The sequence below is a fragment of the Ascaphus truei genome, chromosome 2 (genome assembly GCF_040206685.1).
Source record: "Ascaphus truei isolate aAscTru1 chromosome 2, aAscTru1.hap1, whole genome shotgun sequence".
NCBI classification, from domain to species: Eukaryota; Metazoa; Chordata; class Amphibia; order Anura; family Ascaphidae; genus Ascaphus; species Ascaphus truei.
This window is the reverse complement of record NC_134484.1, coordinates 236,357,252-236,384,701: the sequence shown is the minus strand read 5'-3', so window position 1 is coordinate 236,384,701 and position 27,450 is coordinate 236,357,252. Positions and strand designations below refer to the sequence as shown.

Here is a 27,450-nt window from a genome sequence, read left to right as displayed (position 1 = left end):
TCTCCCCCACCCGCTCCCTCCTTGCCCTACTCTCCACCACGCACTCCCTCCTTGCCCTGCTCTCCCCCACCCGCTCCCTCTTTGCCCTGCTCTCCCCCACCCGCTCCCTCCTTACCATGCTCTCCCCAACCCGCTCCCTCCTTGCCCTGCTCTCCCCCACCCGCTCCCTCCTTGCCCTGCTCTCCCCCACGCGCTCCCTCCTTGCCCTGCTCTCACCCACGTGCTCCTTCCTCGCCCTGTTCTCCACCACCCGCTCCCTCCTTGCCCTGCTCTCACCCATGCGCTCCTTCCTCGCACTGTTCTCCCCTACCCGCTCCCTCCTTGCCCTGCTCTCCCCCACCTGCTCCCTCGCCCTGCTCTCCCCCAAGCGCTCCCTCCTCGCCCTGCTCTCCCCACCCGCTCCTTCCTTGCCCTGCTCTCCCCCACCCGCTCCCTCCTCGCCCTGTTCTCCCCCACCTGTTCCCTCCTCCCCCTGCTCTCCCCCACCCGCTCCTTCCTCGCCCTGCTCTCCCCCTCCCGCTCCCTCCTCGCCCTGCTCTCCCCCACCCGCTCCCTCCTTGCCCTGCTCTCACCCACACGCTCCCTCCTTGCCCTGCTCTCCCCCACCCGCTCCCTCCTCGCTCTGCTCTCCCCCACCCGCTCCTTCCTTGCCCTGCTCTCCCCCACCCGCTCCCTCCTTGCCCTGCTCTCCCCCACCCGCTCCCTCCTCGCCCTGCTCTCTCCCACCCGCTCCCTCCTTGCTCTGCTCTCCCGCACCTGCTCCCTCCTTGTTCTGCTCTCCCGCACCCGCTCCCTCCTTGCTCTGCTCTCCCCCACGCACTCCCTCCTTGCCCTGCTCTCCCACACCCGCTCCCTCCTCGCCCTGCTCTCCCCACGTGCTCCTTCCTTGCTCTGCTCTCCCCCACCCGCTGCCTCCTCGCCCTGCTCTCCCCCACCCACTCCCTCCTTGCTCTGCTCTCCCCCATGCGCTCCCTCCTTGCTGTGCTCTCCCCCATGCGCTCCCTCCTTGCCCTGCTCTCCCCCACATGCTTCCTCTTTGCCCTGCTCTCACCCACGCGCTCCCTCCTTGCCCTGCTTCCCCAACCCGCTCCCTCCTTGCTCTGCTCTCACCCACGTGCTCCTTCCTCGCCCTGTTCTCCCCCACCCGCTCCCTCCTTGCCCTGCTCTCCCCCACCCGCTCCCTCCTTGCCCTGCTCTCCCCCACCCGCTCCCTCCTCTCCCTGCTCTCCCCCACCCGCTCCCTCTTTGCCCTGCTCTCACCCACGGGCTCCCTCCTCGCCCTGCTCTCCCCGTGGGTGAGAGCAGGGCAAAGAGGGAGCGGGTGGGGGAGAGCAGGGAGAGGAGGGAGCGGGTGGGGGAGAGCAGGGCCCTGCTCTCACCCACACGCTCCCTCCTTGCCCTGCTCTCCCCCACCCGCTCCCTCCTTGCCCTGCTCTCCCCCACGCGCTCCCTCCTCGCCCTGCTCTCCCCCACCCGCTCCTTCCTTGCCCTGCTCTCCCCCACCCACTCCCTCCTCGCCCTGCTCTCCCCCACCCTCTCCCTCCTTGCCCTGCTCTCCCCCATGCGCTCCCACCTTGCTCTGCTCTCCCCCACCCGCTCCCTCCTCACCCTGTTCTCCTCCACACGCTCCCTCCTTTCCCTGCTCTCCCCCACCCGCTCCCTCCTCGCCCTGCTCCCCCCCACCCGCTCCCTCCTTGCCCTGCTCTCACCCACACGCTCCCTCCTTGCTCTGCTCTCCCCCACGCACTCCCTCCTCGCCCTGCTCTCCCCCACGTGCTCCCTCCTTGCCCTGCTCTCCTCCACCTGCTCCCTCCTTGCCCAGCTCTCCCCCATGCGCTCCCTCCTTGCCCTGCTCTCCCCCACCCGCTCCTTCCTTGCCCTGCTCTCCCCCACCCGCTCCCTCCTCGCCCTGCTCTCCCCCACCCGCTCCCTCTTTGCCCTGCTCTCCCCCATGCGCTCCCACCTTGCCCTGCTCTACCCCACCCGCTCCCTCCTCATCCTGTTCTCCCCCACCCGCTCCCTCCTCCCCCTGCTCTCCCCCACCCGCTCCTTCCTCACCCTGCTCTCCCCCACCCACTCCCTCCTTGCTCTGCTCTCCCTCACCCGCTCCCTCCTTGCTCTGCTCTCCCCCACCCGCTCCCTCCTTGCCCTGCTCTCCCCCACCCACTCCCTCCTCGCCCTGCTCTCCCCCACGCGCTCTCTCCTTGCCCTGCTCTCCCCCATGCGCTCCCTCCTCGCCCTGCTCTCCCCCACGCGCTCCTTCCTTGCCCTGCTCTTTCCCTCACATGCTCACTCCTTGCCCTGCTCTCCCCCACATGCTTCCTCTTTGCCCTGCTCTCACCCACGTGCTCCTTCCTCGCCCTGTTCTCCCCCACCCACTCCCTCCTTGCCCTGCTCTCCCCCACCCACTCCCTCCTCGCCCTGCTCTCCCCCACGCGCTCTCTCCTTGCCCTGCTCTCCCCCATGCGCTCCCTCCTCGCCCTGCTCTCCCCCACGCGCTCCTTCCTTGCCCTGCTCTTTCCCTCACACGCTCACTCCTTGCCCTGCTCTCCCCCACATGCTTCCTCTTTGCCCTGCTCTCACCCACGCGCTCCCTCCTTGCCCTGCTTCCCCAACCCGCTCCCTCCTTGCTCTGCTCTCACCCACGTGCTCCTTCCTCGCCCTGTTCTCCCCCACCCGCTCCCTCCTTGCCCTGCTCTCCCCCACCCGCTCCCTCCTTGCCCTGCTCTCCCCCACCCGCTCCCTCCTCTCCCTGCTCTCCCCCACCCGCTCCCTCTTTGCCCTGCTCTCACCCACGGGCTCCCTCCTCGCCCTGCTCTCCCCGTGGGTGAGAGCAGGGCAAAGAGGGAGCGGGTGGGGGAGAGCAGGGAGAGGAGGGAGCGGGTGGGGGAGAGCAGGGCCCTGCTCTCACCCACACGCTCCCTCCTTGCCCTGCTCTCCCCCACCCGCTCCCTCCTTGCCCTGCTCTCCCCCACGCGCTCCCTCCTCGCCCTGCTCTCCCCCACCCACTCCTTCCTTGCCCTGCTCTCCCCCACCCACTCCCTCCTCGCCCTGCTCTCCCCCACCCTCTCCCTCCTTGCCCTGCTCTCCCCCATGCGCTCCCACCTTGCTCTGCTCTCCCCCACCCGCTCCCTCCTCACCCTGTTCTCCCCCACACGCTCCCTCCTTTCCCTGCTCTCCCCCACCCGCTCCCTCCTCGCCCTGCTCCCCCCCACCCGCTCCCTCCTTGCCCTGCTCTCACCCACACGCTCCCTCCTTGCTCTGCTCTCCCCCACGCACTCCCTCCTCGCCCTGCTCTCCCCCACGTGCTCCCTCCTTGCCCTGCTCTCCTCCACCTGCTCCCTCCTTGCCCAGCTCTCCCCCATGCGCTCCCTCCTTGCCCTGCTCTCCCCCACCCGCTCCTTCCTTGCCCTGCTCTCCCCCACCCGCTCCCTCCTCGCCCTGCTCTCCCCCACCCGCTCCCTCTTTGCCCTGCTCTCCCCCATGCGCTCCCACCTTGCCCTGCTCTACCCCACCCGCTCCCTCCTCATCCTGTTCTCCCCCACCCGCTCCCTCCTCCCCCTGCTCTCCCCCACCCGCTCCTTCCTCACCCTGCTCTCCCCCACCCACTCCCTCCTTGCTCTGCTCTCCCTCACCCGCTCCCTCCTTGCTCTGCTCTCCCCCACCCGCTCCCTCCTTGCCCTGCTCTCCCCCACCCGCTCCCTCCTCGCCCTGCTCTCCCCCACGCGCTCCCTCCTCGCCCTGCTCTCCCCCACCTGCTCCCTCCTCGCCCTGCTCTCAACAACCCGCTCCCTCCTTGCCCTGCTCTCACCAACGCGCTCCTTCCTCGCCCTGTTCTCCCCCACCCGCTCCCTCCTTGCCCTGCTCTCCCCCACCCACTCCCTCCTCGCCCTGCTCTCCCCCACGCGCTCTCTCCTTGCCCTGCTCTCCCCCACCCGCTACCTCCTCGCCCTTCTCTCCCCCACGCGCTCCCTCCTTGCCCTGCTCTCCCCCACCCGCTCCCTCCTTGCCCTGCTCTCCACCACGCACTCCCTCCTTGCCCTGCTCTCCCCCACCCGCTCCCTCTTTGCCCTGCTCTCCCCCACCCGCTCCCTCCATACCATGCTCTCCCCAACCCGCTCCCTCCTTGCCCTGCTCTCCCCCACCCTCTCCCTCCTTGCCCTGCTCTCCCCCACGCGCTCCCTCCTTGCCCTGCTCTCACCCACGTGCTCCTTCCTCGCCCTGTTCTCCACCACCCGCTCCCTCCTTGCCCTGCTCTCACCCATGCGCTCCTTCCTCACACTGTTCTCCCCTACCCGCTCCCTCCTTGCCCTGCTCTCCCCCACCCGCTCCCTCGCCCTGCTCTCCCCCATGCGCTCCCTCCTCGCCCTGCTCTCCCCCACCCGCTCCTTCCTTGCCCTGCTCTCCCCCACCCGCTCCCTCCTCGCCCTGTTCTCCCACACCTGTTCCCTCCTCCCCCTGCTCTCCCCCACCCGCTCCTTCCTCGCCCTGCTCTCCCCCACCCGCTCCCTCCTCGCCCTGCTCTCCCCCACCCGCTCCCTCCTTGCCCTGCTCTCACCCACACGCTCCCTCCTTGCCCTGCTCTCCCCCACCCGCTCCCTCCTCGCTCTGCTCTCCCCCACCCGCTCCTTCCTTGCCCTGCTCTCCCCCACCCGCTCCCTCCTTGCCCTGCTCTCCCCCACCCGCTCCCTCCTCGCCCTGCTCTCTCCCACCCGCTCCCTCCTTGCTCTGCTCTCCCGCACCTGCTCCCTCCTTGTTCTGCTCTCCCGCACCCGCTCCCTCCTTGCTCTGCTCTCCCCCACGCACTCACTCCTTGCCCTGCTCTCCCACACCCGCTCCCTCCTCGCCCTGCTCTCCCCACGTGCTCCTTCCTTGCTCTGCTCTCCCCCACCCGCTCCCTCCTTGCCCTGCTCTCCCCCATCCGCTCCCTCCTCGCCCTGTTCTCCCCCACGCGCTCCCTCCTCGCCCTGCTCTCCCCCACCTGCTCCCTCCTCGCCCTGCTCTCAACAACCCGCTCCCTCCTTGCCCTGCTCTCACCAACGCGCTCCTTCCTCGCCCTGTTCTCCCCCACCCGCTCCCTCCTTGCCCTGCTCTCCCCCACCCACTCCCTCCTCGCCCTGCTCTCCCCCACGCGCTCTCTCCTAGCCCTGCTCTCCCCCACCCGCTCCCTCCTCGCCCTTCTCTCCCCCACGCGCTCCCTCCTTGCCATGCTCTCCCCCACCCGCTCCCTCCTTGCCCTGCTCTCCACCACGCACTCCCTCCTTGCCCTGCTCTCCCCCACCCGCTCCCTCTTTGCCCTGCTCTCCCCCACCCGCTCCCTCCTTACCATGCTCTCCCCAACCCGCTCCCTCCTTGCCCTGCTCTCCCCCACCCGCTCCCTCCTTGCCCTGCTCTCCCCCACGCGCTCCCTCCTTGCCCTGCTCTCACCCACGTGCTCCTTCCTCGCCCTGTTCTCCACCACCCGCTCCCTCCTTGCCCTGCTCTCACCCATGCGCTCCTTCCTCGCACTGTTCTCCCCTACCCGCTCCCTCCTTGCCCTGCTCTCCCCCACCCGCTCCCTCGCCCTGCTCTCCCCCATGCGCTCCCTCCTCGCCCTGCTCTCCCCCACCCGCTCCTTCCTTGCCCTGCTCTCCCCCACCCGCTCCCTCCTCGCCCTGTTCTCCCCCACCTGTTCCCTCCTCCCCCTGCTCTCCCCCACCCGCTCCTTCCTCGCCCTGCTCTCCCCCACTCGCTCCCTCCTCGCCCTGCTCTCCCCCACCCGCTCCCTCCTTGCCCTGCTCTCACCCACACGCTCCCTCCTTGCCCTGCTCTCCCCCACCCGCTCCCTCCTCGCTCTGCTCTCCCCCACCCGCTCCTTCCTTGCCCTGCTCTCCCCCACCCGCTCCCTCCTTGCCCTGCTCTCCCCCACCCGCTCCCTCCTCGCCCTGCTCTCTCCCACCCGCTCCCTCCTTGCTCTGCTCTCCCGCACCTGCTCCCTCCTTGTTCTGCTCTCCCGCACCCGCTCCCTCCTTGCTCTGCTCTCCCCCACGCACTCCCTCCTTGCCCTGCTCTCCCACACCCGCTCCCTCCTCGCCCTGCTCTCCCCACGTGCTCCTTCCTTGCTCTGCTCTCCCCCACCCGCTGCCTCCTCGCCCTGCTCTCCCCCACCCACTCCCTCCTTGCTCTGCTCTCCCCCATGCGCTCCCTCCTTGCTGTGCTCTCCCCCATGCGCTCCCTCCTCGCCCTGCTCTCCCCCACGCGCTCCTTCCTTGCCCTGCTCTTTCCCTCACACGCTCACTCCTTGCCCTGCTCTCCCCCACATGCTTCCTCCTTGCCCTGCTCTCACCCACGCGCTCCCTCCTTGCCCTGCTTCCCCAACCCGCTCCCTCCTTGCTCTGCTCTCACCCACGTGCTCCTTCCTCGCCCTGTTCTCCCCCACCCGCTCCCTCCTTGCCCTGCTCTCCCCCACCCGCTCCCTCCTTGCCCTGCTCTCCCCCACCCGCTCCCTCCTCTCCCTGTTCTCCCCCACCCGCTCCCTCTTTGCCCTGCTCTCACCCACGGGCTCCCTCCTCGCCCTGCTCTCCCCGTGGGTGAGAGCAGGGCAAAGAGGGAGCGGGTGGGGGAGAGCAGGGAGAGGAGGGAGCGGGTTGGGGAGAGCAGGGCCCTGCTCTCACCCACACGCTCCCTCCTTGCCCTGCTCTCCCCCACGCGCTCCCTCCTCGCCCTGCTCTCCCCCACCCGCTCCTTCCTTGCCCTGCTCTCCCCCACCCACTCCCTCCTCGCCCTGCTCTCCCCCACCCTCTCCCTCCTTGCCCTGCTCTCCCCCATGCGCTCCCACCTTGCTCTGCTCTCCCCCACCCGCTCCCTCCTCACCCTGTTCTCCCCCACACGCTCCCTCCTTTCCCTGCTCTCCCCCACCCGCTCCCTCCTCGCCCTGCTCCCCCCCACCCGCTCCCTCCTTGCCCTGCTCTCACCCACACGCTCCCTCCTTGCTCTGCTCTCCCCCACGCACTCCCTCCTCGCCCTGCTCTCCCCCACGTGCTCCCTCCTTGCCCTGCTCTCCTCCACCTGCTCCCTCCTTGCCCAGCTCTCCCCCATGCGCTCCCTCCTTGCCCTGCTCTCCCCCACCCGCTCCTTCCTTGCCCTGCTCTCCCCCACCCGCTCCCTCCTCGCCCTGCTCTCCCCCACCCGCTCCCTCTTTGCCCTGCTCTCCCCCATGCGCTCCCACCTTGCCCTGCTCTACCCCACCCGCTCCCTCCTCATCCTGTTCTCCCCCACCCGCTCCCTCCTCCCCCTGCTCTCCCCCACCCGCTCCTTCCTCACCCTGCTCTCCCCCACCCACTCCCTCCTTGCTCTGCTCTCCCTCACCCGCTCCCTCCTTGCTCTGCTCTCCCCCACCCGCTCCCTCCTTGCCCTGCTCTCCCCCACCCGCTCCCTCCTCGCCCTGCTCTCCCCCACGCGCTCCCTCCTCGCCCTGCTCTCCCCCACCTGCTCCCTCCTCGCCCTGCTCTCAACAACCCGCTCCCTCCTTGCCCTGCTCTCACCAACGCGCTCCTTCCTCGCCCTGTTCTCCCCCACCCGCTCCCTCCTTGCCCTGCTCTCCCCCACCCACTCCCTCCTCGCCCTGCTCTCCCCCACGCGCTCTCTCCTTGCCCTGCTCTCCCCCACCCGCTCCCTCCTCGCCCTTCTCTCCCCCACGCGCTCCCTCCTTGCCCTGCTCTCCCCCACCCGCTCCCTCCTCGCCCTGCTCTCCCCCACCCGCTCCTTCCTTGCCCTGCTCTCCCCAACCCGCTCCCTCCTCGCCCTGCTCTCACCCACGTGCTCCTTCCTCGCCCTGTTCTCCCCCACCCACTCCCTCCTTGCCCTGCTCTCCCCCACCCACTCCCTCCTCGCCCTGCTCTCCCCCACGCGCTCTCTCCTTGCCCTGCTCTCCCCCATCCGCTCCCTCCTCGCCCTGCACTCCCCCACGCGCTCCCTCCTTGCCCTGCTCTCCCCCACCCGCTCCCTCCTCGCCCTGCTCTCCCCAACCCGCTCCCTCCTTGCCCTGCTCTCACCCACGCGCTCCTTCCTCACTCTGTTCTCCACCACCCGCTCCCTCCTTGCCCTGCTCTCACCCACCCGCTCCCTCCTCGCCCTGCTCTCCCCAACCCGCTCCCTCCTTGCCCTGCTCTCACCCACGCGCTCCCTCCTTGCCCTATTCTCCCCCACCCGCTCCCTCCTTGCTCTGCTTTCCCCCACCCGCTCCCTCCTCGCCCTGCTCTCCCCCACGTGCTCCCTCCTTGCCCTGCTCTCCCCCACCCGCTCCCTCCTCGCCCTGCTCTCCCCCACGCGCTCCCTCTTCGCCCTGCTCTCCCCCACCCGCTCCCTCCTCGCCCTGCTCTCCCCCACGTGCTCCCTCCTTGCCCCGCTCTCCCTCACCCGCTTCCTCCTTGCCCTGCTCTCCCCCACGCGCTCCCTCCTTGCTCTGCTCTTCCCCATGCGCTCCCTCCTCGCCCTGCTCTCCCCTACGCGCTCCCTCCTCACCCTGCTCTCCCCCACATGCTCACTCCTTGCCCTGCTCTCCCCCACCCGCTCCCTCCTTGCCTTGCTCTCCTCCACGTGCTCCCTCCTTGCCCTGCTCTCCCCACCTGCTCCCTCCTTGCCCTACTCTCCCACACCCGCTCCCTCCTTGCCCTGCTCTCACCCACGTGCTCCTTCCTTGCCCTGCTCTCCCCCACCCGCTCCCTCCTCGCCCTGCTCTCCCCAACCCGCTCCCTCCTTGCCCTGCTCTCCCCACCCGCTCCCTCCTTGCCCTGCTCTCACCCACACGCTCCTTCCTTGCCCTGCTCTCCCCACCTACTCCTTCCTCGCCCTGCTCTCCCCCAGCCGCTCCCTCCTCGCCCTGCTCTCCCCCACCCACTCCCTCCTTGCCCTTCTCTCCCCCATGCGCTCCCACCTTGCCCTGCTCTACCCCACCCGCTCCCTCCTCATCCTGTTCTCCCCCACCCGCTCCCTCCTCCCCCTGCTCTCCCCCACCCGCTCCTTCCTCACCCTGCTCTCCCCCACCCACTCCCTCCTTGCTCTGCTCTCCCTCACCCGCTCCCTCCTTGCTCTGCTCTCCCCCACCCGCTCCCTCCTTGCCCTGCTCTCCCCCACCCGCTCCCTCCTCGCCCTGCACTCCCCCACGCGCTCCCTCCTCGCCCTGCTCTCCCCCACCTGCTCCCTCCTCGCCCTGCTCTCAACAACCCGCTCCCTCCTTGCCCTGCTCTCACCAACGCGCTCCTTCCTCGCCCTGTTCTCCCCCACCCGCTCCCTCCTTGCCCTGCTCTCCCCCACCCACTCCCTCCTCGCCCTGCTCTCCCCCACGCGCTCTCTCCTTGCCCTGCTCTCCCCCACCCGCTCCCTCCTCGCCCTTCTCTCCCCCACGCGCTCCCTCCTTGCCCTGCTCTCCCCCACCCGCTCCCTCCTCGCCCTGCTCTCCCCCACCCGCTCCTTCCTTGCCCTGCTCTCCCCAACCCGCTCCCTCCTCGCCCTGCTCTCACCCACGTGCTCCTTCCTCGCCCTGTTCTCCCCCACCCACTCCCTCCTTGCCCTGCTCTCCCCCACCCACTCCCTCCTCGCCCTGCTCTCCCCCACGCGCTCTCTCCTTGCCCTGCTCTCCCCCATCCGCTCCCTCCTCGCCCTGCTCTCCCCCACGCGCTCCCTCCTCGCCCTGCTCTCCCCCACCCGCTCCCTCCTCGCCCTGCTCTCCCCAACCCGCTCCCTCCTTGCCCTGCTCTCACCCACGCGCTCCTTCCTCACTCTGTTCTCCACCACCCGCTCCCTCCTTGCCCTGCTCTCACCCACCCGCTCCCTCCTCGCCCTGCTCTCCCCAACCCGCTCCCTCCTTGCCCTGCTCTCACCCACGCGCTCCCTCCTTGCCCTATTCTCCCCCACCCGCTCCCTCCTTGCTCTGCTTTCCCCCACCCGCTCCCTCCTCGCCCTGCTCTCCCCCACGTGCTCCCTCCTTGCCCTGCTCTCCCCCACCCGCTCCCTCCTCGCCCTGCTCTCCCCCACGCGCTCCCTCCTCGCCCTGCTCTCCCCCACCCGCTCCCTCCTCGCCCTGCTCTCCCCCACGTGCTCCCTCCTTGCCCCGCTCTCCCTCACCCGCTTCCTCCTTGCCCTGCTCTCCCCCACGCGCTCCCTCCTTTCTCTGCTCTTCCCCATGCGCTCCCTCCTCGCCCTGCTCTCCCCTACGCGCTCCCTCCTCGCCCTGCTCTCCCCCACATGCTCACTCCTTGCCCTGCTCTCCCCCACCCGCTCCCTCCTTGCCTTGCTCTCCTCCACGTGCTCCCTCCTTGCCCTGCTCTCCCCACCTGCTCCCTCCTTGCCCTACTCTCCCACACCCGCTCCCTCCTTGCCCTGCTCTCACCCACGTGCTCCTTCCTTGCCCTGCTCTCCCCCACCCGCTCCCTCCTCGCCCTGCTCTCCCCAACCCGCTCCCTCCTTGCCCTGCTCTCCCCACCCGCTCCCTCCTTGCCCTGCTCTCACCCACGCGCTCCTTCCTTGCCCTGCTCTCCCCACCTACTCCTTCCTCGCCCTGCTCTCCCCCAGCCGCTCCCTCCTCGCCCTGCTCTCCCCCACCCACTCCCTCCTTGCCCTTCTCTCCCCCATGTGGTCCTTCCTTGCCCTGCTCTCACCCACACGCTCCCTCCTTGCCCTGCTCTCCCCCACGCGCTTCCTCCTCGCCCTGCTCTCCTCCACGCGCTCCTTCCTTACCCTGCTCTCCCCCACGCGCTCCTTCCTTACCCTGCTCTCACCCACGTGCTCCCACCTCCATCTCGCTAGCCTATCTGGGCCAGTGCAGAGTAAGGCCGTGCATATAGTGCCCGCGATGGGCAATGCCGCCCAAAAACAAATACATTGCCGCCGCCACCGCGTGCGCTTATAGTAAGCGTGACGGCGACAATGCGATGGAGCTACGTCGCGTCACGAACTTTGGAAGCTGGAAATATTTGATTTTTCAAGGGCTGTCTCCCCATGTGACAGCCCCTTAACAAATCAAATGCCAGTACGCCCGCGCCACCGCCGCAAAGCAAAATATAGCTTTCGCTAACGGCGACGGGTGACATCACCTGTTGCGTCGCCGGTCACGGGCAATATACGCTCGGCCTAAGGCCTTGGACATGGTGCCGCAGACCGTGCAGATGCATCCGCATGCTAAGTGAACAGACTGCCTTAAGGCAGTGTTCGTGTTCCTGCGGCATGTGTGCGTGGGGAAGCGGGGGGGGCACACGTTTTGTGAGAAATCAGTTTAACTTATTTCTCAGTGCGACAGACAGGTCACGTGAGCGGTTCGCCCAATGAGGCGACGTCTCTAGGAACACCCCCCACGGCCCGTCTAGCATGGCCAGGGAAAGCACCCGCTTTCCCTCAGCCTCCGCGTGCCTCCGCACAGGAGAAGGCACCATGGCCCCAGCCTTATACTCCTCCGATCGTATTTTCACCTATTGATCATGGGGGAGGGGATGGCACTCCAGGGCAGCAGACTTGTCAAGAGAAGACCCAACTTCCTAAAACTTTTGTTCCATTAGAGCTTATTGGGTTCTTTTCAATTGTCCTATTAGAAAGTTACAGTTTGACATAAAATGTTATGCATCGTCTCTGTCTACCCTGTAAGATCTTATGCAGAATTTCTGGGCCACTCCATAAGAGATCATCGGTATGGACTCGATGATTTAGGGGTCACATCGGCAGTCCCTCTCACCTGTTTTACTCATTCGGTGCGCTTTCTGGGAGGGATCTCCCGGTCACTAACATATGTAGTGAAAAATGCACTTCACTTTTATTGATCAGGTTTAGATGCTGTCTCCTTAATGTTAAAGTTTTGTTTATCTGATATGGAAAATCAGTGATGGTCCGGGGATCATTGGTCACTGGCTGGACTGCTGACCCCAGATGTTAAACATGTCTGCCCTACAAGTAGAAGGGCAGAATTTGCCCCCCTACACAAGTCACTTGGTTTCCCCCTGTCCTTCCCCGCCTCCCCCCCATCTCACTTTGGTTCCAAGGGCACACGGTCGATCGGCATGATACTCCCATGATTGCTCTTTTTTCTTCTCCCTTCCCCTCCTCCCCCACTCCACCTCCCATCTTTCGGTCTTACACAGGGTAGTCATCCCTGTACCACAACTGGTTAAATTTGCTCTTTAGAATCTCTCCAAGTCCCCTCCTTCGGTCTTGTCTTCTGTTTCTGAAAGCTGGCTCCCCAAATCATCTATATCTTTCAAAATATCACATAATGTGTGTCACAGAAGACCAGTACTTTTACACCAGGATCACTAGCACAAGCAGAACAAAGTTGTTGAATAAAATTAGGTTTATTCTGGCACGCCAGCAGACAAAACAAAGATGTACAAAACAAGATACAATACCAAATGGAGGTCTGGGGAGTAGACTCTAGCCTTGCTAGGTGCAGGGGCCTGCTTCAAGAAGGCTTGCCCTGTCCACTTCTCATCCAGGATATCAGAGGGCTGATCACACAGCAGAGCCACCAGCTGGTCACTGTAAAGATCCAAACTCCTTCACAGAATCTCTGTCCCTCAGATGCTCTGAGATGCTCTCCACACTCCTTCCCAGAGTGTCTCTCTCAGATGGTCCTCTGAGGGAATCTCCACACTCCTTCCCAGAGTGTCTCTCTCAGATGGTCCTCTGAGGGAATCTCCACACTCCTTCCCAGAGTGTCTCTCCCTCTGTTAGACTCTCTTGCTCTGATCAGCAGCACCCCTTATATAGCCCTCTGTGGCTATCCTTTGCATGGGACAGGGGCTGCAGGCCAATCAGAGCACAGATTAAGTTAGTGCCACAAAAGCCAGAGCAGGGGCGTGCTAAGGCACTCAAGACCTCCCACTGGGTTGGAGCCTCAGAGTCTGGGCAGTACAATGCTCTTACTCCCAGATATGATCAGTAGCCTTTCACCTCCCCCCAGGAGTCCTGACGCCTAGCGGTCCCTAATCCTATCATTTCTATAGAAAGCTTCAACTAAGTAGATTGCTTAGTCTTTCTCCATAGAGATGACAGTAAAAATGGAATATCTCATTTGCTTTCTTGCAGGGCTGACACCCAAAGTACATTACTGAACAATGTTGATTCACTAAACTGTGGGATTGTATTTACAGGGAATAACGAATACAGACTTTGAAATACATTCTTACAGATTTAGTGCATTATACATTCCCTGTTATCCCCCAGATATTAAATACATTTGGCTGAAATAAGCCTTACATAGGTGGCCAAGTGATCTGGATTTAGGGGTAGCTAGCTGGGCTTCATCCCAGTTTTGTGATGCCAGCTATCCCTACCGTCACAATGTGAATGGCTTTAATAGCCCTAACAAGAGATGACTTGAATTTGCATACTATAAGTGAATGAAAGGAGACCTGGTTTTAGTCCAGGAGACGCACCTTTAAAAAAAATCAACATTTACCAAATACTTTGACAAACAATTTCAACAATATTTTAGTTCCTCGGCCCAGGCTAAGGAACATGGGGTAGCAATTTTTTTCTACTACCACACCCCATTTATACCCAATACAATTAAAAACAGATGGGGAGGATAGATTCCTGATTCTAGTTGGTTCCTTATCTGGTTAGGAAATAACCATAGCTAATATATATGCACCGAATGAATGAAGCACTCAATTCCTAAGCACTTTTTTCAATACGCTAAATAGTGTGGTTAAAGGCATTGTAACTCTATGGGGGGACACCTTAATCTGCCTATAAACCATAGCATGGACAAGAGTATCTGCGGGAACTTAGATTTAAAAAATATCCCTTCTTTCAGGTCTGAAAGCTTTAAACCGTGTTGATGCGTGGAGAAATCTTAACTCAACCCAAAAGGACTATACCTTTTACTTGGCCCCACACCAATCCTACTCAAGGATAGATTATATTTTTGTATAGGCCACTATTCTAAATAAGGTAAACAAAATCTCGATTCCTCCAAATTTATGGGATGACCCGCGTCATTTGTATAGAATGTTCTGATCTGGTTCCGGGCCCTGAGGAGAGGCTCAGGGGTTATAGCTGATCGACGGGCAAGACCTCCAGGAAGTCTCCTCTCCTCCTGAGATATTTATAGATTTTGCACCAAAATGGCCACAGGGCTCAGCCTCACTCCAGCAGCCAATACAGCACCATCAGGAGATGACTTTGCGTCTTTTTGTAATCCATCAGCCATATTTGTAGTTCTTTTGGGTCAGGACGTGGCACCAAAAAAACGAAATATTTAAGGAATTGGGGAACAGAGGATCAGCTCTGGCTCCTGCCCCCCAAGTCAGGTAATATTAAATATGTATATATACAAAGGGAATTGCTGCTTAGACAACAGCATCACTGTAATCATTGATACCTTGTGCATGTCTTATTTTCCCAGGTTCTCGCAACCATGGAGCACCTAGAGAAAGTGAACAGCTTTCAGGAGTTTGTGCAGATATTCAGTCAATTTGGCAATGAAATGGTGGAGTTCGCCCATCTTACTGGAGATAGACAAAATGTAGGTATAAAACCCAGCTTAAAAATCATGCTGGCCATGGGAACGGAGACGGGGCATAGTGATGTAGAAACATTTCAAACCTAATCTCTGTGGGAACAAACGGCATTTCGTGCTACCATCAATTATAATAACATCATGCGAACCTCGTCGAAAATCTTTATTCTGCATACTGGTTCTGCCTAAGAAAAGGACTTTCTGTATAGCCTTAACAGCAACAAAATGTCACTTTGACCAAACCTTGTCCTTAACCGATTAGAGTGTCAAAGGGGTGAGCAACGTAGGGGTTCAATGTGTTATTTCATTCTGTACTATGGGCTAAAGGAGTGGCTCACTGACTCTGAAAACAATCACAGCGTTTCATAGCAGGGGAACCTTGTTCAAATCCTGGTGTCTGCTCCTTGTGAGCTTGCACAAGTCACTCTATCTCCCTGTGACTCAGACACCCAAAAATATCAATTGTAAGCTCTACGAAGCAGGCACTCATGCCTGCATAAATTCTATGTACAGTACAGTGCTGCTGTACAAGAAAAACATTATTTTACTGTGCCTTACATTATTTAGGACTTGAAGAATGAGAAGAAAAAGGCAAGTATGGCAGCAGCACGAGCAGTACTTGAAAAATGCACCATGATGTTGCTCACAGCTTCCAAGGTAAGTCTCATTTCCATTTCTACTTTCAAAATGGCTACTTATTATGGTACTGCTGCCGCTTAACTTCAGTAGAGGTGCTTATTGCAGCAATAGGGTTAGACAGGCCGAAATATCGTGGGCTAAATGCATCAACACTTTTGAAACCTGTTTGGAACATACTGTGGCCCATATTTACTAAGCAGTGCTACTCTATAAGACACCTTCCTGTACAGCTTAGTAAATATGGTCTTCTATGGCCCCTACAAATGAATGGGCTTTGAAGTAGCAATGCATGTGGATCATTATTTTTTTTTTTTTATATACATAGCATTGAAGCAGGGGATCTCAAGAACTGAACCCCATTAATTTCAGCTGCGTACTTATCTTTGGAACCAGGGGGTTCCCAGAGCTGAAATGCATGGGGTTCAGCTCTGGAGACCCCGGTCTTCAATCTAATGTTAAAATTAAATAAAAAGTGTCTGTAATGACAGAAGGTATGTTGTAGGGAAACACTGATTAGTGACAGGCTATTTTATAACCCTTATTGAGTACCATAGTAAACATTGCCCAATATGTCCTATCCTATCCCCAATACATTTACAGCCCCCAACATTATAGACTGTAGATAATGGAGATAATAAAATATTACCAAAAGCCAAAATCTATAATACAGATTATTATGAAGCACTTCTTGTGCTAGGATTTTGAAATACTGTTTTTTTTTTTGTCTGATAATTAAAGTAATTTATATATATTTTTTTTTAAAGACTTGCCTAAGGCACCCCGATTGTGAGTCCGCCCGTATTAACAAAGAAGGCGTCTTCCAAAGAATGCGACTGGCTTTGGAGCAGGTAATAGAGATTGTAACTGACTCTCGACCAAATGGGGAAGCTGAAATAGTACCGATCAGTATCTATACTGGCATCAAAGAGTTCAAGGTGAGCAGTCAGACCTTTCTATTCTTGATTCAGTATAGTCATTGTACAGTATGTCCTTGTTCAGTGATGTTTGTGGGGTGAAAAAGATGGCGGAACCCTAAGGAATTCGAATAAATGTTTATCTAAACTACAATATATTTTCCAGCTTTAACTAAGTAAATGTGGCAGAAGAAGCCAGTAGCCGTTCTGTCAGTTACCACCCCTAATAAACCCATAATCAAAATATTGGATTTCTTGATGTTGCAATGTTACTGTATGTATAAAGTGCATTATATTCATAAAACGATGATAAAGCAAAGTAACCATTTGAAATCTCAATTTCGTATATGACGTACTTTGAATATAGAAATCGATGCTCTTGGATGCTATTATTATCAGACTTGGATTCCATCACTCCTCCTAGATCTAGACCATCACTATCCTAAACAGAGACTTTTTAGAAAGATCAAACCGACACCAGTGAAATCTGGGATTTCACAGAGCGACTCTGTCCCAGTATGTAAATGTTGATGTCTCCCCTTTAGCCTTCCCTTTAAATCTTAATAGGGTGTAACCCTTTATAACCCTTAAATATTCTGAGAGATTCTCCTGCTTGAGTGCCAAAGAGTTTGTGTGGTCTGGGTCTATGCCACCTCCAGAATGTCATAATTATGTGATCACGCCTCAATTATTGATCCTGTTCAGATGCCTCCAGAGTGTACGCACAATGGGCCCTCAAGAAGTTAACCACCCCCACCCCTCCTATGATGTAACTGTAAAATAATGCAGCACCAAACAGGCTTTGTTCCTGGGAGACAGTCAGTCACAAGTGTGAGATTTGCGGTGGCTGCGGTGGTGGCCTCAAGACAGTCCAAGAGTAACAATATAATAGTAAACCTCGACGCCGAAAAGGCATTTGATAAAATGACATGGACACATATTACCAGGACACTCCAGACACAAGACTTTGGAGAAAAATGTATAACTCTAATTAAACTATATATGACTGAACTCTGACTCTTTTCATGTTGCAACGGGGAACAAGGCATGACCGTCCCCTATTCCCAATGTTATTTGACATAGCACTAGACACCCTAATTAGACACCTAAAATGGATGAAGAATTTTAGGGGCATTCAAATAGGCGACAAGGAACTAAAAATTGCAGCCTTTGCAGACGATATCCTCCTTTTCATTTCACACCCCAGAGAGGCAATACCAGCTATCATAGAGGTAATATGGTGAAGTTTCAGGATTAACCATCAACTATGAAAAATCAGAAGGATTAGCTCTTAATTGCTTACAAAAGATAGAGTGGCAGGGCCTTTTCCCATTCAAGTGGGCAAAAAATCACATACAATTTTGGGGTGTATTCATCCCTAGCGATATACAACAATTATATAGCATTAATGTTAAACCACTGATAGATAATATCATGAGGGCTACAAAAATTGCAGCATTTAAATGTAACATTTCTGGGGAGATGCCATCTTGTGTAGATGACAATCTTTCCTAAAATCTTATATATTTTGCAGATGCTACCAATCATAATAAGAGATAAAGATGGAGAAAATCTAAGTAAACTATTCCACATTTTTATATGGAAAAACAAAAAACCTAAAGTAAGTACAGTATGGCAAAATTACACCAACATTAAAAAGAAACAGACGTGTAAACCTTCCCTCACATAAGCTGTACAATCTGGCTGCTCTTTTGAGATACAAAGGAGACTGGATCAATCACTCAAATTTCACAATACAAGAAATCGACCAACAACTAAGTTCAGATATAAACTTGGCATGTGGCACATGCCATCTCAGGAGGTCCCAGTATCTATAAAAGAAAACCCGCTATTATTTAATACGTATAGAGCCAGGAAAGCACTTCGTCTACAAAGAGACAAGTCGCTACATCTACCATTCATTAATAATAATACTAATTGTTTGTTCTTGTATAGCACTTTACAGAGACATTTTGCAGACACAGGTCCCTGCCCCGTGGAGCTTACAATCTATGTTTTTGGTGTCTGATGCTCAGGGAGATAAAGTGACGGTCACAAGGAGCCGACACCAGGAATTGAACCAGGTTCCCCTGCTTCAAACTCCGTGCCAGTCAGTGTCTTTACTCACTGATCCACTCCTTCTCCCTAAAAATCAGCAGTTTCAGGAGGGGAGGGCGAATTACCTGTTTGTGACCTGGGAAAAGAAGGGAATCCTTGGAATAGGACTGCTCTCACATAAGCTAGATCATACAGTTTAGTCATTCCAGGAACTAAAATATACATTTGCACTACCAAATACACAATTTTTTGCATACCTACAGGCTAAGAACTACACATTGACAACACTAAACAATTTAAAAACATTGGATAGAGATAATGAACTCAATGCTCTTTTCCACATGGCGAGATATGGGAAAACTTCAATATCAAACATATACCAGTGACTGAAAAAAACCAATGCATTTTGATGATAATACACCGGGGATAGGAGCTTGGCTAGCAGACTGCCCAAATCTAAGTATGGAGACAATTGTGGGACACTTTGGGAAATCATTAAAAAAAAATCCCATCCCCAATATATATCAGGAAATGCAAATAATATTCTGCATTGGACATACACTATGCCCAAATTTAGACTCAAAGCACAACTATCTCTAAACAGTAAGTGTACAAAGTGTGCAGACCCAGAGGCGGATCTTTAATCTGTGGAACTGCCCAGTGGTCCAAGATTTCTGGTCATGGATAGGGAACTATTTATTGCAAAGAATCTCTAAACATAACAATTCACATAGACTCTGAAAATGTGATTTTTAACATCATAAATCTAGATACAGAAAGTGAAACGGGACCAAACTGGAAACAACAAACTCAAACAAATTATAGCCATGGCCGCAAGAAAAACGATCCTACAGCAGTGGATACACAATAACTCCCCATCTTTCAAACTATGGAAAGAAACAATGTTTAGTTGATTTGCACTTGACTGGGTAGAAGCCACGACAGATAAAGGAAAGAAAACAGAGAAGTTTGTCCAAACTTGGGAAAGCTTCATTGCCACACAATCAGATGAGACAAAGTTAAAAATCCAAGAACATTTTCAGCATACAACATGGTTTGCAACACGCACGTTAACCAGAAACCCCACAATAAGAATCTAAACAGTACACTGTCCTAAAAATCAGAGACCTTGAGGGCGCGAAGGTACCGAATAGGACTATCGACACCTATCACAACGTATTGCAAGTAGATTATGTTTAAATGATCAGACTGTTGTAAATGAGAACGAACATATGAAGGAGAAGAGTATACACCTTATAATTATTAAAGGGTCTCATGTTGAATGTCCTAGTTAGGCTGACAGATGTTCAAGAGTAAACTGAGCACAAACCCGGGTGACATCCAATTACTTGGATTTAAGACATTAACAATGTGTCTGTTGTTTATCAACTTTGCTCAGAGCAGGGACTGCACACAAGCCTTTGCAGAGCCATTCCCTCTGTTTTCACTGTCCCCTTATCTTTATTGGCTCTCTGAAAAGGGCACAGTGGGATGAGGTAAGCGGAAACACTGAAATGGTAATCACTCCCCCTGTCTGAGCCCCACCCCCCAAAAGGGCTGTGTGCCTAATTTCCTAAGAACGAAAAGAAGCCACAGTTTGTCTTAAAGCCTAGATTCTTTTATTTTAAAGAAGCAGTTCCTTACAAAAAAAATGTTTTTGTATGGTCAGCTATCAGGAACTGTAATTTTGTTACTTTTTGTTTCTAGGGTAAAGTTGAAGGACTCCGAGAAAACCTCTATTTCCTCTCCAAGGAGAATCTCTCCACCATGTTGGAAGTCATTTTGGAGAACACCGAGGACTTCACAGACTCTGCGTACACCAGCCACGAGAACCGAGAGCGCATTTTGGAACTCTCCAATCAGGCCAAGATGGAGTTAGAACAGCTGGTTTCAGTGTGGATGCAAGCTGTAAGAGCTTTTTCACAAAGTAAATCTTTTTATATTCTGCAAAATCCTCCAATGTATTTCACTTTCCTTTCCTTGGGGTCTTTTGCAAACTGGTATTTCTGTTTCTAAAATGTAGAACATAGACGGCAATGTGAACCTTGCAAGAAGCCATGTTAAAGCAGCAATTCCCCGCCTTCCCCAAAAATGTTTCTTAAGGTTACGTGCAGTGGGGAGGGTTCCTATGAGCTGAACTGTTGTCCTCCGACCTCCAGGGACTCCCTGGGTTCCCAAGATATTTGTAGTATTTTTGTGCCGGTTTTGACACACACAGAAATCTTAAACATGGCCATGGAAATCACGAATAGAAAATCAGAATATAATTTCCCAGTCGTTTTGCAACTCTCTATTGGCCACCAGTGCAAGCCCTAACTCTGCTGCCATTTTGTCCACCAGTCTCGTAAATAAAGATTCTCCGCAATCCAGAATTGGGGGAGGAGGGGACCGGAAAGCTTAAAGGACCCCACCCCAGATCAGCTCAGGGGGGCACCCACTGTTTCAAGAAAGCTTTAACACATTTTTGTTTAGCAAGCACCGTCAACTGCGGCTTTAAATAGGGAATCCTTAACAAACTATATACAGCCAAGCCTATACATCTAACAAATTGAAACAAAAAGCAAGATACAAAAATAGAATTAAAATGGCAACCTGGCAAATATATAAATTGATTGTTTTACATAATCGGAACTACTCTAGTGTTGAACTTGCTATTTTCAGCACCAGGAGTTTGTTTGGTGCCAGTGCTCTTCACAGAAAATCCAACATGGCCACATTTGTAGACCAATAGGACGCTGCAACCAATAATGTTAAAATGTCCGATTGGCCAGCAGATCTCACAGGATTTGGCATCCATATTGTTTTCCCAGGTGGGAGCTCCGGCGCTGGTGAGTACACCAGTAATGGTCTTGTGACGCGTGGGGCAAGTTGCAAGATGCAAACTGCGCAAGAAAGGTTGATACATTTCCGCCTCAAGACGTCAGTGACAGTTATTACAGGATCACACTGCGATATCTCTCATCAGAGCTTAGTGGATCCCAGTCTAAGGCTGCGCTTATAGTGCCAGCGACGGCCGCATCGCGGCAAAACAGATGCATTGGCGCTGATAAAGCGACGGCGACAAAGGGACGGAGCGACAGTGCTACCAGAAATCTGGTAACCACTGTTATTTGATTTTTTCGGTGACGGTCTCCCATTGCGGCCAATCGGGAGCTTCTCCGTGCCTCTGCCATCCCATTTTACGACGTCGCTGGCCTTGGAGCCAGCGACGTCGCCCAAAACCCAAGTAAAACTTTTGCAAATGGTGACGTCGACGGGTGACGTCATCGTCGCATCGCCGTCGCCAGCACTATAAACGCAGCCTAAGGCTCCTATTCAATATTGTGTGAAGCTGTCTTTTCCAGTACTGGAGAAAAGATCAGCATTATTCAATTGAATGGGACTAAAATCATATGCAGCACGTGGAAGAGGGTTTCATACCATGTTGATTAGGTTCACAACTGCAAATTGTACATACAGTACGTACTAGATAAACAGCAGATACGTCTTAATGCATAGCAATCATACCTCTGAACAGGAGACCTACTGTACCAATATTTATAATGTCACAGGTTAGTGCAATCTAAGGCAGCAATCCCAACTGCTCATTTTTTCTTTACCTGAACCATGTGTTCCGCCTGTGTCGGGGGATCCCTCATTTGCAAAGATGTTTATAATTTTGGGGGGGGGGGAGAAATTGACACAAACAAAATACAATTAGTGTGGCGGACTACACACATGGTGACCTTATTGTTTCCCCCAGTTTGTGCAGAGGACAGGTGGACCACCCTGAGCTTGCCGAATTGTTGGGGACAACTGATGAGCTCCATGGGTCCCACGGGTACATGTAAGATGAAGAAAAACATGTATATGCCGGGATTGCTGTTTTAAGCTGCCCTTTGAATATAGCATGACATAACTAGGGACCCAGGAGTGCCAGACCCCACGACGGTCATTGGTTGACTTTTTAAGTTACTTTATTGTAAAGAATCGCTGATTCTTTTAAATAAAATGTCATGACTGTTTAATAACTTTGGCTTGACCCATCTTGGAACTTATTGAGCTAGTGAGAATAGCCCAATGCATTGTGAATGGTGACAAAGAAGCTGTAAAGTCAGCCATGGTCGTGTTCTATGCCATGCCAGGGACTTGACAGGCCCGTTACAGACAAGGTAAGTCTTCATTTTGATACAGAAGAGAAACATTGATCAGGCAAGTGGAATTACACCAACTCAACAATGGGATTTCAGAGCGGTCTCGGCTCTTTCAGTACGTAACAAGAAGAAAGGAAATTAATATTTTAAAGAAAAAAAATAAACTTTTTTTTGTTTTTCTTCTTGCCTTGACTTTGCGGACTTAGTATGAAACTGTGTGGATGGTTTAGTGGAGTAGCACAGCTTGTACATCGCTGGTTTACATCAGGGGTGTCCGAGTCCATTATCATATGAAAGCTGTTCAGCAACTAGCGTGGAACAAGTTATGGTCTGTGACCAGTTTGTAGCAGATTGCAAACCCATCATCATAATGTGCATCCACCATAGCAAAAGTCCAAGGACTGCAAGCACATTTGGGTAATGTATCACTGAATTTCTCACTGTAGGATACAGAATACGTGCGATGCGGGTGAGCTTTATATGAACTATTTTCTCAAGTCCCCAATGACTTTGGTAAAGTACAGTACTTGTAAAGTTTTCATAAAGTCCCTGTGTGTAAAATTACTGTAGATTGATTTATGGCGCACATGCCATATGTATACATTTTTATGAGTTTCCGAACCACATGTATAAATCTGATTTTATACAAGTGTGTGTGTGGTGTGTGTGTGTGTGTGTGTGTGTGTGTGTGTGTGTGTGTGTGTGTGTGTGTGTGTGTGTGTGTGTGTGTGTGTGTGTGTGTGTGTGTGTGTGTGTGTGTGTGTGTGTGTGTGTGTGTGTATTAGGTCTATGCAGTCACACTGACCTAGCTATGGCTTAAGCCAACACATCTTGATTTTTAGCTGCTTCCATCTTTTCAACCATAAATATCACTCTGTCACTTAATAAATGTGCCAACCTTTGAGCATTAGATATTGCCATGAAAAATGTTTTTTTTGGTGAGTTGGGGGGGAAAACAGACATGTATCTCTAGCTTATATAAAGTTGGGTGAAACCCAGTGCTGAGAGGAATTAAAGGCATAAATATTCACTTTTTATCATATTTTTTCATATGTTAATTAGGGAGCCCCCCTATGTAGCTAAATCAATAAACAATCTTGTGGTTTAAATAACGCCTACCTGAAGCCTTTATAGTAAAAGATAATGTTAACTGCCCTCTGCAATAACCTGGCGCAAAGTTGTTTTTCTTCTTGCGTAATTCAGTATAACATAAGTGCGTACGTGCTTAGAAGAGTCCAAGATGTATTCATCCACGACTTTTGTACTCACATTTAATGAGCGCCTGTCGCCTGATCTTCTGCCGATGAGGGGCTCTATAGTGTGCAAATAGCTGGCACGGCCTGGGACAAGAAGAGAAAATTGCAAACACGCGGGGCACTACTGATCACAAATGGAGAGGTGAACTCCAAATGATAAAACATCAATTTTGTTTGCCCGTTGTTAAAAACGGAGGCACAAAGAACCCCCTACGCGTTTTGTGCTTTCCAGCGCTTTATCTGTAGCGCACAGTTTTTTTTTAAATACATGTAAATAACATTACTTGTATAGTGATTCTCTGTGTATTCTGTTGGCATACTCTCTTTGTCCATCAGGAAAACACCCTGATAAGTTGCTGATTAAAATGTATTATTTTCCCCACTTTATCGCTGTTAAAATTGTGCATATCGCAGTTCCTGCCATGGACTATGAAGAGATTCTCCTGATTTGCTTTCAAAATCTCCCTTGAGTTTAGTAATACAGTTTACACATGCAGATATTCACACATTTAACACGCACACGTATACATGCATGTTTATGATCTTTAAGACCATTTTCTAAGGCTTATTTCAGCGTGGGGCTTTTTTTTGTAACGCAGTTTTATGTGTTGTACTTGCACATTTTGACAGACTGATTAACTGACACAGCATTGTGGCCTTTGATGCTGCCGCTTGCTTGAAGTGCTTTGCGCTAAGCTTTTTGGGGCATTATTATTTCTTGCTGCAGCTGTTGGATAAGATTTATGATGCTTCGTTATTTCTTGGGACATTGTTGGGCGCAAAGATTTATTTTCACTTTTATTGTTTCTTGCTATGCTTAGGTGTAGCAAGATTAACGTTAAGCTCTGCATTGGAGTATAAAGAGAAAATTGCCATTTTACAGGCGAAAAATGGTCTATTGTTCATATGCGTTACAAATAATGCATGTGTTTTTGACATTTTATTCTATCATAAATATTACATATAAGTGTTAGTGCAGCTGCCACTGTGTTAAGAGGGAGCCTCACAATCAGGATTTCTGCAAGTGAGAAGTGTAATGCAACAATGAATCTCAAGGTGTCGGTTTTATCTGTATGCATGTATACAGTATCTTTATTTATGTATCGCCATCCGTGTACATAGCCCTTTACAGCAGTAACAAGCGTGACGATATAGGAATAAGCGCTTCACACATAAAAGTAAACATTAGGAAAGGGAGTCCCTGCCCCGAAGAGCTTACAATCTAAGCGGTAAATGGGGAGAACTTACAGAGACTGTAGGGGGGTGTTCTGGTGCATCTGCAAGAGGTCAGTGCATATGAGATGTATCAGCCAGCAGAGATACCCATACACTTCGTTAAAGAGGTGTGTTTTAAGAAAGGTCCTAAAGGTGGATAGAGAGGGTGCCAGTCGGATATTGCTGGGAAGGGCCTTCCAGAGGTGTGGGGCAGTGAGTGAGATGTAAGATGCTGCTAATCATAAGAGATACATTACAGTATGAGTCTTTACCAAGATTGCTGTCCACTCTATCTGTTTTTCTCCATTATAATTCTCTTGTTTCTCTCTGCTTATTTTCTTTTTATTATACCATCAGAACATACCTTTTGGGGGTCAATTTAGCCGAGCCAGCCACTTCATGTCTGATTTACACCTCTTCTTTTGAGTTAGTAATATTAATCTTGCATGTCTTTGCGTAGCAATTTTTTGCTACATGGAATACACGGAGCACCTCCTTGCCTCTCTGAATTCGGTAGCAGCCTTCAGAAGGAACAACAGTTTTGCTAATATTTCCTTCTACTGGAGGGTAAAATAAATCACAGGAATTAAGTAATTTATTCCATTTACCACTGAGTCGGCTGAAATGAAATCCTCAATATTATGTATTAAAGATTTGCTGCTGAAGTACCACACCACAAGTACTCTTCCTTTGCAAAAGTAGAAGATCATAGCCACTAACCCACCCAATATAGGAATGGGGAACGTTCTCTTTGCAACCTACTGATTTATCATTGCACTTTGTAATGAGGGTTGGGGCAACAGCAATGCCATTTGTGTTGTTTTTTATATGCTTTAATGATTATTATTATTATTATTGCTTGGTGTGATTGAATAACCCTACAATGTGGTCTGTAGTCATCAACATTAGAACTGATGTCTTCAATGGGAATTATTATGGATACTCTTTCCACTACAGTAGCTTTGTAACCCCACAATTTATTGAAGCATAAAAAAGTAATCGGTCAATACCAAATGAAAATGTATTGACATGTCTCTTGCACAAGTTATTCTCTTTCCTGATGGCAGAGAGGTGTGTCAGCTCAAAGTTTATCCGGCACATTTATGTTATTCTTAAATACGTATTAGAAAAACACTAAAATGGGAATAAGACTAATATATATCAATGCACATGGGTTCCATTTCAGCAACGTGCTATACTCGATCTGCATGAATATATCTTCAAGCCTTTGCTATCTCTCCTGTAGTTGGGTACTATTAGTACCATTTCTCCTTTATCCACTTTGGCCCTTTGAGGCTTCCCGGGACAGCTGAGCACCAGAAATGTCAGCCCGGAGATGGCTGCATTACTGCCACTATCATTTAATTGTAAAGCAATCTTTATATGCAATGCACTATATACATTGAATGTGATAATATGAATTTGTTCAGATGAGCCCCTTATGTTGCCTGGATGTGTAGCACCATTAGCGCTGGGTTGAATCCGTAACATATTTCTTAGCATTTTCTTGTAAATCCCTTAAGTACTAACGTTATTTTAGAGATGATAGCTATGGGGTAAATTAATGGGATATTTACCAATGTAATAGCACAGTGCCAATACCACCCTGCCCAAGAACCTGCTGGTTGCTGAAGACTATATTTATAATATATATATATTATATAATTATTATTATTATTATTAATATAAATATATATCTATATACAGTATATATATTATTATATATATATTCTCTGTATTGTTCATGTATTGATTATCAGCCTGCAGCTATTTCCAGTTTCATAAACAGAGTGCAGTACTGTATACCAGGCAGTTAAAACATATGTGAATAATGGTATATTCGGAGAGAGATTGTTGTGACATGCAATTGTAAGGCAGTATTGCAGATTTGAAGGGAAGTATGTAATGCATTTTTTAAGGCTGGTGACTATGTATAATATGCTATAGAAGTAGAAGGACTTCTTTTTAGTAGAAAGAAATCTATCACAGTCTGCAGTGAATCAATATTGAAATTGGCATTATTGTCAAATATGAATTGATCAGGTGTACTCCTTTTTTGTGCTCTGGTGTCTCCCTGCGTAATGTTTAATGGTGTGTTTGGAGTGGTATTACAATATTAGGTCTCTCTCTCTCTCTCTCTTTCTCTCTCTGTCTCTGTTTCTCTGTCTCTCTATCTGTCTCTCTCTCTCTCTCTCTCTCTCTCTCTCTCTCTCTCTCTCTCTCTCTGACTCTCTCTCTCTCTCTCTCCCTGTATCTCTCCCTGTCTCTTTCTCTCTCTCTCCCTGTATCTCACTCTCCCTGTCTCTCTGTCTCTCTCTGTCTCTCTCTGTCTCTGTCTCTCTCTCTGTCCCTCTCCCTGTCTCTCTCGCTGTCTCTTTCTCTCTCCCTGTCTCTCTCCCTGTATCTTTCTCTCTTTCTCTCTCTCTGTCTCTGTCTCTCTCTCTGTCTCTCTCTCTCTCTGTCTCTCTGTCTCTCTCTCTCTCTGTCTCTCTCCCTGTCTCTTTCTCTCTCCCTTTCCCTCTCAAACAAAACCCATATTTCAGAGTCTGGATGAGAATAATGCCATCTTTAAGTATGACCTCAATAATGTCATGTTAAATCCCTGTGTTAACTAGTGTGGATATGTGTTGTCTTACGGAAAGCCTCTTTTGCATATTATTAGCACTACTGGCCGTTAACGCAATGCCCTTTCCAGTTGAAAACAGCACTTAACAATACAGTACCGACACACTTTATTCGAGTGTGGC

General features: G+C 52.8%; 1 protein-coding gene across 1 annotated transcript in view; it reads left to right on the top strand.

Moving 5' to 3' along the window:
- Window positions 1–27,450, top strand: part of CTNNAL1 (catenin alpha like 1) — a 337,662-nt gene that overhangs the window by 223,433 nt on the left and 86,779 nt on the right. Inside the window, exons 4-7 of the mRNA XM_075585981.1 lie at window positions 14,375–14,494; window positions 15,056–15,145; window positions 15,892–16,062; window positions 19,807–20,007. Coding sequence (XP_075442096.1) covers window positions 14,375–14,494; window positions 15,056–15,145; window positions 15,892–16,062; window positions 19,807–20,007 — 582 coding nt within the window. The remainder of the gene's footprint in view (window positions 1–14,374; window positions 14,495–15,055; window positions 15,146–15,891; window positions 16,063–19,806; window positions 20,008–27,450) is intronic.